The 12,085-nt window shown below is 39.4% G+C and overlaps 1 protein-coding gene across 1 annotated transcript in view; it reads left to right on the plus strand.

The window, feature by feature from the left end:
* LOC145895722 (uncharacterized) overlaps positions 1–12,085 on the plus strand; it is a 48,710-nt gene that overhangs the window by 2,264 nt on the left and 34,361 nt on the right. The window contains exons 4-9 of the mRNA XM_082984508.1: positions 363–707; positions 776–958; positions 1,010–1,387; positions 1,597–1,767; positions 2,078–2,168; positions 2,487–2,742. Coding sequence (XP_082840634.1) covers positions 363–707; positions 776–958; positions 1,010–1,387; positions 1,597–1,767; positions 2,078–2,168; positions 2,487–2,742 — 1,424 coding nt within the window. The remainder of the gene's footprint in view (positions 1–362; positions 708–775; positions 959–1,009; positions 1,388–1,596; positions 1,768–2,077; positions 2,169–2,486; positions 2,743–12,085) is intronic.

Here is a 12,085-nt window from a genome sequence, read left to right on the forward strand (position 1 = left end):
GAGATCCCAGCTGATCGTCACGCTAAAAAGAATTAAAATAATCGAATTTGGTTATCACCAACACCTTATTTATTGGCACATAAGGAACAGCTATTAAGCACACCTATTAGCGAATATGAGAAAATGAGAAAAACCATAAGTTTGTGTTGATTTCGCGTTATTATTAGCACGCAACAATGAAGATATAACAACAGAACTGTGCATATCAAGCGCTAATCAAAGCAAACCTTTGAGTTTAAAATTCAGTCAAAATCTGTATTAGGTCCACGAACTCCGGACAAGAAACAATGCTATTTCTTCGGCGTTTGAGAAACAATTTATGTTTAGAAATTTAGAAACGATGCAAACGCTTCTTGTTGCAGTTGCGACAACAAGTATGACGTGGGAGATACAAAGAAAGTATGCGCTCTCAGACGAAGGGAAGTTTGTAAAGGAATAATCCAATGCGTTGTCGAAGTATTTTGTGAAGGAGGCTGTCCCTCACACTTTCAATGTCCGAATTCTACTTGTTGGAAACGCTCGACTGTTTGTGATGGCGACCCTTGCAATGACTGTCCAGATTTCCGAAAATGGAATAACGGGCATGGTTTCAAATGTGTTCGAAATGGCATAAATTGTGATCTTCCGCAGATGTTTCTATGGGACGGAATAGCTGATTGCGATGATAAGTCTGATTTGTGTTACTCTATCGAAAATGGAGATGTCGGGTATTTTTTGAAACTGCAATGTTCTTCAATTAAAATTTCGTTCCCAATATACGATTTCGTTGTTGCAGAGATATTCGTAATTCTTCATTCTTTGACAAGCGTTTGTGTTTCAAATGCACACAAGATCCCATGATCATTTCCAGGTCAAGTGTTTGTGATGATGTCATAGACTGCCCTGACATGAGTGATGAATGCAATTGCTCTGAAAAATCCCTTCAGCAATGCAAGAAAGACAATAAAGCCGATTTGGGGTAACTTCATGTTTTTGTCATTTGACGCAAAATTATTCTGTGTATGTTTAGTCCAACGCAACTTTGCAATTGTTTGGAAAATAATGGAATCTGTTACAACACTATGGGGCGTACCAACATTTCCTGTAGCTCTATAAAAGATGAAGTCTGCAGGAAAATTGCACCATGCATGGGGAATTCTCCATGTGAGTATTTTTGCCACTCACATTTCCAGTGTCCAAATTCGACTTGTTGGAAACGTTCGACTGTTTGTGATGGAGATCCATGCAATGACTGTCCAGCTTTCCAAAAATGGAACAACGGACATGGATTCAAATGTGTTCGTAATGGTAGAAATTGCAATCTTCCGCAACTGTTTCTATGGGACGGCATTGCTGATTGTGATGATAAATCTGATTTGTGTTATTCCATTGAAAATGAAGATGTCAGGTATTTTGCAAAAGTAGTTTTCAGTTGAATAAGACCCGTATACAAAGGAAAATGCTACACAATGCCAAGGTTCTTTTGTACAGCTGCGATTACCAAAAAATTAAAAAAGATAGCTTAATCCCCCGTAAACGATGCCGGAGGCGTGAACTTTACTCTTCGTATGATAATTGTTTAAAAATGCAAAGAAACATCGGCTTATATTATTACAGGGACATTCGAAATTCTTACACATTTAATAATGGGTTATGCTTCCAATGCATCAATGACCCCATGATCATCTCAAAATCAAGTGTTTGTGATGACGTTATCGACTGCCCCGACCAAAGCGACGAATGTTTCTGTCAATCTGAGAAAATCAGAGATTGTGGCAAATTTCATTTGTAAGTAAAAAGTATTGGTTCAAACTGATAGGCAACAAAATCTTTTGATTTAAGCTATAATATCGTTTGGATATCTGCAAATCAGTAAGGCTTGTGTGATTTTGACCTCCCAGTGTTTTGACGTTTAACACGTTGATTGGTTGAGTCGTAGAGCCGGTTGACATTGCCGTTTTCGGACTTTTTGGCAGTCAGTTTTGGGTAAAATCCAACACAGTCACGTTATAATTTTTACGAAAGGACAAAGCACCTCTAGGCTCAATTTCAAGTCCAATTAATAAATAATTTTGAAACCAATTCAACTATTTTTTAGTGTTGATGAAGGAGTGCATATCAACTGTTCAACAACTACAACAAAAGCAACAACAACAACCAATTACACGGATGGGAAGTGGGCGTGTGCCGTAAGTAAAAAAGAAAACAAAATTAGTTTATAGGCAAAAACACTGTTTGTCGGAATTAATTAAAAGTAGGTAGATGCTTACGTTCGGTAGTAGGCTTACATAAGCACCACGTAGAAAGTATTTAATATAAAAAAAAATTAAGAAAATTATAAGTTAATACCGATAACTAAAAAAGGGCAGCAAGATGAGATAATAAACATTACCATATAAAAGTATTCGTTTAAAATACAATCAAATAACACTTCTTACCTGGATCTGTAAATAATCGTTCTCACAAAAATTACCTAGAAAATCAATGCACTTGATGTGTTTGTGCAGGACGGATGGACGTTGATTTTCGACAAAAAATTATTGTGCAATGGAAAGGTGGATTGCAATTATCAGGTCTACAATTATAATACTCGTCAATATTTCGACCACGATGAATCTCCTGAACTTTGCAAACATCGGAAACACTGCGACACAAAAGACGGACTTTTAAACATACCTCAATCAAAACTTTGTGACGGTTTTATCGATTGCAAGGACGAGAGTGACGAATATCCAGAAAAAAACTGCTCAAAAAGATTCTACTGTCCAGCATTGAATAGAGCCGCAGTAAAAATACACGTTGTTACAAGTCGTGTGTACGTTTCAAATATTCTAACTGTTTGAGAAATAATTTTCATTTAACGACACTTAAATTTTAAGTACATTTAAATCGGTATTAAATTAGTCAAATCTGTATTTGTCTGTTAATTCATAGCATTTCATTTCGCGCTCATAATCACCTATGAAATGAAAAAGTATATGTATACAGAAGAATGTGTTTTGCTGCTTTTTCCAATTAAGAGTCTTTGTTTAATTTTTCGTAGCACTCTGAAAATATATGTGTTTAAAATTAAATATTAGATCTCTGTCAACAAATCGGACGTTTGTGATTTCAAAATCAACTGCGATGAACAAAGAGATGAAATTAACTGCGCAAATGATGGAAGGTTTTATTGCGGAAACAAAGATCCACTGTATGTCAAAAAAGATAAGGTAAGTCCATATACATAGAAAATGTGTTCACGTCAGCAGCTTAACAAAATTTTTGTAATTCGTACTCATATTTATAAACAAAAATTTTTATCGTGAAGAATTTTTGCATTGTGTCGCCGTTAGATTCTCGTGTATTGGATACTGCTAAGTATGCCATCACATCGTCTTTTCTTGCAAACTACAAAGTGCATTTACTCTCAACAGAAATTTAATGGAGTCGGCGACTGCTCTGACTGGTCAGACGAGTGCCCTACAAACACAAAAATGTCTGACGAAAACATATTTTCATCACGATACGAGTTGATTGCAAATCCACTTCTACGAGCCATAGTGTGGATAATGGGGATGCTTGCTATTTTTGGAAATATGGTAATTTTAAATAATTTAAGTTAGATATTAGTTATATTTGAGTTCGTTCATGGCTATTTCATTGGTTTTAAGGTTGCCATAGTAATAGAAAGCAAAAGTTTGGTAACCACAAAATCACAAACAACAGCATTTCGCGCAAACCATCTGCTCGTTTTAAATCTATCGGTTTCCGATCTACTGGGAGTTTATCTGATCATGCTGGGGGCCGCTGGTGTCAGATTCTCCGGAAATTATTGTGCCAATGACCTTATTTGGAGATCAAGCGGAACTTGCACCACAATGGGGGTATTGGTCTTGGTTTCAAGCGAAACATCGGTGTTCACTATGGTTCTTTTGACCATATTCCGACTGTATGCCGTGAAAAACGTGAGTAAATTGAGTATTCAAGAGTACTAGAAAGAATGAAATTTGAACTCGCGACTATGGATTTTTTAAACTGTGCCAAACAAGCTCGTCGTGCACATCGGTAAAACCTTTCGTCCAGGCAAGCCAATGTAAGTTCAGTCAGTCCGGGTAACAAAACGAAAAGTCATGCTGGTCGCATTTTATTGCTTTTCGCACCAATAAGTTAATGTGTTATTTCTATTGCAGCCTTTTGTTGCATCCGTTAAATCCAAGTTGAAAACGGTAATACTAACCATTTTGCTGTCCTGGGTGTTATCGTTTGTAATTGCTTTCATTCCTCTATTAACACAATTTCAACATTTGTTCGAAACCAAAGCGTGGATGAATGAAAATCCGTTTTTCGACAATGTCGCAGTCGATTTTTCTAGTAAGATATTATAATACACTATAGTGTTCATGTTTAAACAGTTTAAGTGCATTTGCGACTTGTATACAGGCATGATCAAATTCATGAATCAATTTGTAAATTTCCAACGCAACTTTACTGGCAACCAAGTACAGAAGAGTGCCCTCTTGCGTGTAAAAAAGGCTAATTCCTGGATGGATTTAATGGATATTCTTGAGGATTACGATTACAGTGATAATTTTAAGATTTCTGGATACTTGGGGTTAGTTTTCAGCAGTAAAATTTTACCATTTACTTTCTAACTGCAAGATTACTTTGTGCAGATATTACAGTAGTAGCAGTGTTTGCATCAGCAAACTTTACGTCCCAAGACAAGTCATGGGGATATTCAATCGCCATCATTACTCTCAACTTCCTGGCTTTCATGTTTGTGGCGGTTACGTATTCTTGGATTTACATGAAGTCAATTGCCAGTGCTAGGCAAGTGAAAGAAAGATCTAAAGATGGAAGGGCGGCAACGCAAAGCAAAGGCAAGAACATTTCTATTTTCATGCGTATTTTTTCATTTACTTTGTTGTTATGTTAGACATGCAAAAGAAAATTCTTCGTTTGATATTTACCGATTTTCTGTGCTGGGTTCCAATATCTGTCATGGCATTTGTGAACTTTGGTGGGATCTCTCTACCTCGAGATATGTACGCTGTGTCAGCAATCATTGTGCTCCCCATCAACAGCTCTCTTAATCTCCTCATTTAATGCCCCTAAACTGTTCTACGATAGAGTCAGGGATGGCTTTCGTAAATATTACAGACCACCGTCACCGAAAGAAATAAAGACAAGTGTGGTTTTGGAAGAGAAAACGTTTTTTGTGGTCGAAACAGAAACTGTTTTGTAAATAATTAAAAAAAAAAAAGTTCAACGAATAATCATGTTAAAAAATAAACTGCGCTTTATTAAAATATCCTAGAAAATTACGTGGTTACATGACAAGTTACATTGTTTTGTGACGTCATAGTTTGATTGTGATGTGTGAAATACTGTACAGTGATAACGGAATCATTATTAAAAAAGTAGACTGTCAACAGCTTTTTTTCTGCAAAGCCAATTTTAAAATCGTGCCAATTAAACTAACCCGACAGCGTAGCCCAAGAGAAATAGTAGGGTCAGACGCGACATCTTGGGGCTCGTCCGGGAACACTTATGTTTTTGGCGTTGGATTATCGAACTGGAATTAAAACGTCTGACGCGGGAAGAAGAACAACGTCGAATAGAGGCTGAACTGGAATAAAAATGACATGAATTGCAACTTGCCCAAACCAGAAACGGCGGTCTGGACGTTGCTGCAAGTCGTACGAAAACACCAAAGTTGCCTTCGTTTGTTCAGTGACGATCCAGGAAGTGTAGAGTTCATTATGCATCGAATTGAGTTGACTGACGACCAACCTGAGCGCTCTACGGCTTATCCCGTGCCTTACCATATGCGACAGGAGCTCGAACACGACATTGAGGAAATGATGCGACTGGGCATGGTTTCGGTGTTCGCGTTCTACTTATGCTTCGTCGGTGGTCATCGTGAAGAAAGGGATGGGACCAACAGAATTTGTATCGATTATCGCAAGTTAAACAAGCTGTCGATATTTGATCCAGAGCCGATGACCAGGGCGGAAGAGATTTTTTCAGAAGCTTTCTAGGAGTAAATATTTTACGAGGATTGACTTTTCCAAAGGATACTGACAGGTGCCAGTAGCAGCCGAAAACGTCCCCAAAACGGCGTTTGTCACCAGCGGAGGTACGTACGAGTTTCTTAAAATGCTATTCGGTATGGTAAATTTGGGGGCAATGTTCATGAGAGCAATGCGGATGTTGCTTCGGGGCCTTGACCACGTTGATTGTTTCATCGATGATATACTGCTACACACGGAAACGTGGGAGGATCACCTTGTCTCGCTAAAAGCACTTTTCGACCGCTTAAAACAAAAATGTATCGCCATTAAGCCGTGAAAAAGTGCAGTGGGGACTCATACTGTCGAGTTTTTGGGTCACAGTGTGTGTGATGACAGTCTTGGATTGAACTACCGAAATGTTGAGAAAATCAAAAAGGTAAAACGACCAGGGACGAAGAAGGATGTTCGCTCATTTATTGGTATTACAGGTTACTCACAGAGATTTTATTTCCAACTACGCGGCCATTGCGTCACCGTTAACGCACTTAACGAAGAAAGGGGCAGCCCAATGAAGTTTACTGGGGTGATGCACATCACAGTAACGTGCATTGGGCACCTTAAAGTGCATGTTGACAAGTCAGCCGATATTGCGCTTGCCTGATGTTCACAGAGAGTTCGTTCTGCGAACTGATGCGTCCCAAACCGGAATCGGGTATGTTCTACTGCAACAGCATGACGGAAGACTCTACCCCGTGAACTATACGCAAGTAGGAAGTTGTCTCCCGCGGAGGCGGACTATTCGACTATTGAGAAGGAGTGCCTTGCAATCATATGGGCAGTTAAAAGGTACAGGATTTACCTTTGCGGTTGCGTTCGTGTTGCAAACGGATCACCATTCCTTTTAGTACCTATCCTCGGCAAAATATGACAATGACCCTGTGATGCGCTGGGCGATGTATTTGCAAAGTTATTGCATTCGCCTTGAGTATATTAAGGGTTCGGAGAATATTGGTACCGATTTTCTGAGTAGGTCGTAACAACAACGTTGGTAAAGAATTGTACGGCTTTTGTGCATAAATCGCTGTGTGGCTTTTCTTTGCGTTTCGTAATTTGTTTTGTGCTGGTTTTCGAGAAAACGATGTTTTCTCTTAGATAGGGGGTGATGTCACAAATTACGTGTGGTTACATGTCAAGTTTCCTTACACTGTGACGTCATTGTTTGATTGTGATGTGTGAATTACTGTACAGTGATAACGGAATCATTTTTAAAAAAGTAAGCAGATTGTCCACAGCTTCTTTTCTGCAGCAGTAAAGCCAGTTTTAAAAACGCGCCAATTAAACTTTCCCGACAGCGTCGCCCTAGAAAAACAGTCTAGGGTCAGACGCGAAATATAGGAACCATACTGTCAATGTATTTTACTTGTAGCTTGTATTCTGTTCTATACGTTGGATAGAAACTGAACACAAAGTGTTTTTTTTGTTTAACAAAACTCGTCTTACAGACCCTGTATCTTTTATACTACCCCGGTAATTGCAGCTTATTCTGAGTAAGCTATAATTTGCTTTATGTCTTGTTGGTTGATTACCTGCGCCGTCATATTCTTATTTTGTGTTTTTAAAAAGGTTTGACCCCCTACTTAAAGATAGGTCGCTGGCATTTTGTGCATTTGCGCATTTGTGTATCCGTACCACAATATACCTCGTTAAGCATGATTTTCCATATCTCGCCCTGATTTGGGGAATAATGTCGGGGCGACTCCGTATTGTGATGCGTCTTCTGTGGAGTACAATCTGTAATTTTGTGATGTTTTCATCCACGTACATTTTCTCAGTTGCAAGTTTATAATTGCTATTTACTTTTCGTTGAACCTGCGGGAAAAAATAATGTCAGAATGCAGAATCAAAACTGTTGTTTTTTTATTGCGATTTATTTTTCGATAAAACAAACCTACATTTTTGCACTCGAACAGTGAAAGCACAAACGACTTTTTAAGAACGTGTATTTTCACTCTGGCTCATTTTAATGCTGTACAGTAAAATCTTCTTTTCTTTGCGCAGTGTTTTTTTGTTCTTGACACTTGACACGTAGTTACTTGCTCTGGGACATTCCAGAAAGATAGTTTGAGGTTAATTTGAAATGGTATTGGTATTCAAGAGCATGCTAGCATTGATTTTGAGCCTACGCGTGACTAACAGAAAAGCAAAATACGACACTCTAGTTCTGTCGTTGGCGAGGAATTGAAAGAAACTGAGTTGTAAGGTTTCGATGACGAAGGGCAATTTTTTACTGCATGAAAGTTATACATCTACAGCTAATACAAGTTTTTCAGTAGGTTGGTATAGACACCCTTGTGGTTGTTTGCGCTATATTTCGCGTTTCAGCGACGTTTCCTTCATGCTTACGTACAATTCTACATGTAACGTGCTTTTTCTGCGGATCGGCGGCGCTACACGCTACACAGCAGTTTTTTGGCCTTTAGCCGAAACGCGTCCCATCCAATCTTCTAGGTAGCCGAGCCCGCGAAACACAACAGACACTTGTATTCGATACAGGAACGACCAGCACAACAACGCGCCAGAATGGAACGGTTTCTAGTTAAAGAAACACAATTGTACATTCAATATATAGACAAATTCACACGATGGCAAATTCAATCGCACTTACCGAACTGTTTTGCGACCGATCTTATTCCGTAAATTATCAGTAGTGACAACACATCTTTCAGTTGCATTAGTAATCCAGTGAACTTTTTAATTGTTGCAAAGCAGTCAACAAACTATTTCGCGTTTTGCAACTAAAACCTTATTCAAATAGAATCAGTATTATTATATGTACCACAATAACTGGCAACACAACTAGCAATGAAAAACATAACCATGCGGTCTGCACGCGCATGTCTACTGCGCAGCCTTTGTCACATAATAACGAGAGTTGTGCCAAACATAGAAAACATAACGTGAAAGAATTAAAGAAATTGGGTTTGGGAATCTACACTACATTTTGTGACTTGTTTACCGCCAACGGCGCTAAAGCGCGTTAAATTCTAAATTTTTAAAACTCCAGCCGCTAAATTTTTTTCGTATGTTGGATTACACATCCTTGTGGTTGGTAGTACCTAATTTGAAGCTTCCCAAAGGTAAAGAAGCTAAGTAAGCTATACTTTTTAATTTGTTCTGGTAAGTGATTCCAAACAATAACTGAGAAATAAATCAATGATTTTTGACAGGTGGTTGTTCGCACACTGGGGAGGTGGAGAACTGTTAGAGGCCACGAATCCAAAGCTGTTTCGTCCGAGTTCATAATCATGTGGTTGTAAATTTATTTTTGACAAAATTCGCCATTCTGGCATAAGCGAATAATCATCTGCAACAATTGAATTAATTCCAGCAAATTTCACTAATATCTCGTGTGCGCCGCACGTGAATATATGTAAAACACGTCAGGCAGGATGCAACTAAACAATATTCTTACTCACATGGCTTTAAAACAATGTAATTCACTCAGCTGCTGCTAGGCCTAATGGATAACGCGTCTGACTTCGAAATCGAAGATTGAGGGTTAGAGTCCCTCCGTGGTCTTACTTTTTTTCTAATTTACAAAATTAAATGTAGTTATGTTGAATGTTTAAGTCAATGCAAATCTGAAGCCATTGGTTACATTCCAAAAATTAGTTTGGATTGAAGGATATCGCTTTGATCCTAGCCTACTCCTTGCCCAATTAAATCGATGACGCGGAAAAACAATGTAATTGGAGATCCATAGGAAGCACGAAACTAAATACGTTTTCAACTGTATTGTTGTAGTTTGTTACACAACATAAACGGAACGAAACAGCAGTGCACAGTAACATAGGTTGCAATAGAATGCCCTTGACGGCACAGAGGAACACTTATATATGAGGTGGTCACGTGACACCACCACGTTGTGCAATCCTTCAGGCGAAACACATTACATCCCCCTTTCCTCAAAATGCGAATTCGGAATCGGAATTACAAGTCCAGACGAACGGGTGGTTTTACCAACCGACCGGAACGCGTACGTAGTTCACATTGTTCTGGAATCGGCCGTATGTGTCGGCGGTTACGTCGCAATGACCGGTTTGGGGTATCGACGATGTAAGAGCGTGGTAGTGAAGTTTGAGAACGTACAATGCCTTCCTCTCCACCGATCCAAGCGTACGTTTCCGGGGAAAGTTCAGGTAGAGACCGTACCCGATGTTGCTTGTCGTAATTTTGCTTTTGATTTTTCTTGATTTCGAGATCTTTAGCTCTGAAACTCGATAAATAAGACCAGTTAGGGACAAGAGACGACGTCCAACACGGAATTGTCGTCTTCAACCGTCTTCCCATCAACAACTCCGCTGGGCTGTATCCGGAAGCCAGCTTTGTAGCACGGTAAGAAAGTAACACCAAATAAGGGTCTTCGGCTTTGCTCAGAAGACTTTTTACCGTCTTTACAGCCCTTTCCGCTTCTCCATTGCTTTGTGGATACCGTGGGCTGCTAGTCTGGTGAATGAAGCCATATTCGTTGGCGAAACACTGAAAAAGATAGGAATTGTATTGTGGGCCGTTATCCGACATCACTATGTCTGGAGCGAGTAGGGACATCTCAATGAACCTCGAGAAGTAATCTACGACCAATAGATACTGTAACGGACAGAACTGAGTATGATTTCTGTGGGTGCACTCATGCGCGGAAACTTATTTTGTGTTTGGGTTGTGCGCGTGCTTGTTACACTTGTAATGTTGAGTTAGTGTATCCATTGCAATCTAGTTATTTGTACGTTATTTTAATGCCTTCTTGGCTGTGATCAGTTGCATTTCTATTTGAATAAGGTGGAGCCGTGTAGGCATTTAGTTTTAAATCGTGTTTATTCTAGTTTTATTTATCTGTTTGCTGTGAAACTGCAAATTGGAATAAAAGGTTGAGAATTGCACGCATATAAAAAAGTACACGGCAATTAAGGATCTGTATCCTACATTGAATTTAAAACTAAAGTCAAAACTGCATTGTTTTGAGTTACGTCTGTGATCTGTTCACATTGTGACGTAATACGCAACGTGCATAGTTGATTGGAATGGATGAAGCAGGCGAGGAGCCCAATGTTTCTAAGGAACTGTTTAAAATACTGGACGTTGTGCGCTCGGGAAATGGTTCTGTAGAGAGATCAAACGCTTCAACAAACTGTGGTTCCTTTGGAAAAAGTTTGCGTTCCAACAGCTCGCGTGCACGTAGACTTGTTGATGAAAAATCACTGGCACTAAAGTATGCTCAGGAACAAGTTGCCATTGAGGAAGAAAAACTGCTTGTTGAAGCTGAACAACGTCGTTTAACGTTGGATGATGAACAACGTCGTTTAACGTTGAGAGATGAACAACGTCGTTTAACTATGGAATCTGAGCGTCGACGTATAGAACTTGAAGGTAAAATAAAGAGCTTTGAATTGAAAAAGCAAATGGCTAAAGCCAGGGAAGAGGTGGCACAGGCCACACTGGCTGCTGAACATGTCAGTGAGAGTTGCTCTTCATCAGAATCTTTGTCTGGTATTGCGTTAGATGGTACATCAGCAAAAAGGTTGCCAACGAATCGTTTGACGTGCTTGACTAAGGCTTTCGATGAGTGGCGTGGCGGAAAAGTTCCGGTTCATGATGTTTCGCCAACATCACCTTTTCTAGTAGGAAGACCACATGTTAATGCAGCATCTATAAATGTTCGTGCTGATCACGAATCACCGCTTGTTGCATCAAACTCGTTGGGTCCACTGTTAGAATTGGACGAGGCGCATAAAGATTTGCCGCCGTCTCGGAGGAAAACTGGTATTTTGCCTCCAACCGATACTGATATTCCAGGCATAGGGAGAAACGCTGACGTGGAATATGGGACTCTTGATCAAAGCTCTATGAACCAACCTCTTGGACCTGCAGTATCAGGTACTAGACCGACTTCAGATATGGTGTTTTTTGCTGAAATGATCAAACAAAGTTTTAATTTGCCACGCTTGACCATAGAGAAGTTTGATGGTGACCCGTACAACTATCACAAATTCCTGAATGACTTTGATCGTCAGATCAATCAAACGAACCTAAGTAACTCTGAAAAAGTTAGTTAC

The sequence above is a fragment of the Ascidia mentula genome, chromosome 3 (assembly GCF_947561715.1).
Source record: "Ascidia mentula chromosome 3, kaAscMent1.1, whole genome shotgun sequence".
Classification (NCBI taxonomy): Eukaryota; Metazoa; Chordata; class Ascidiacea; order Phlebobranchia; family Ascidiidae; genus Ascidia; species Ascidia mentula.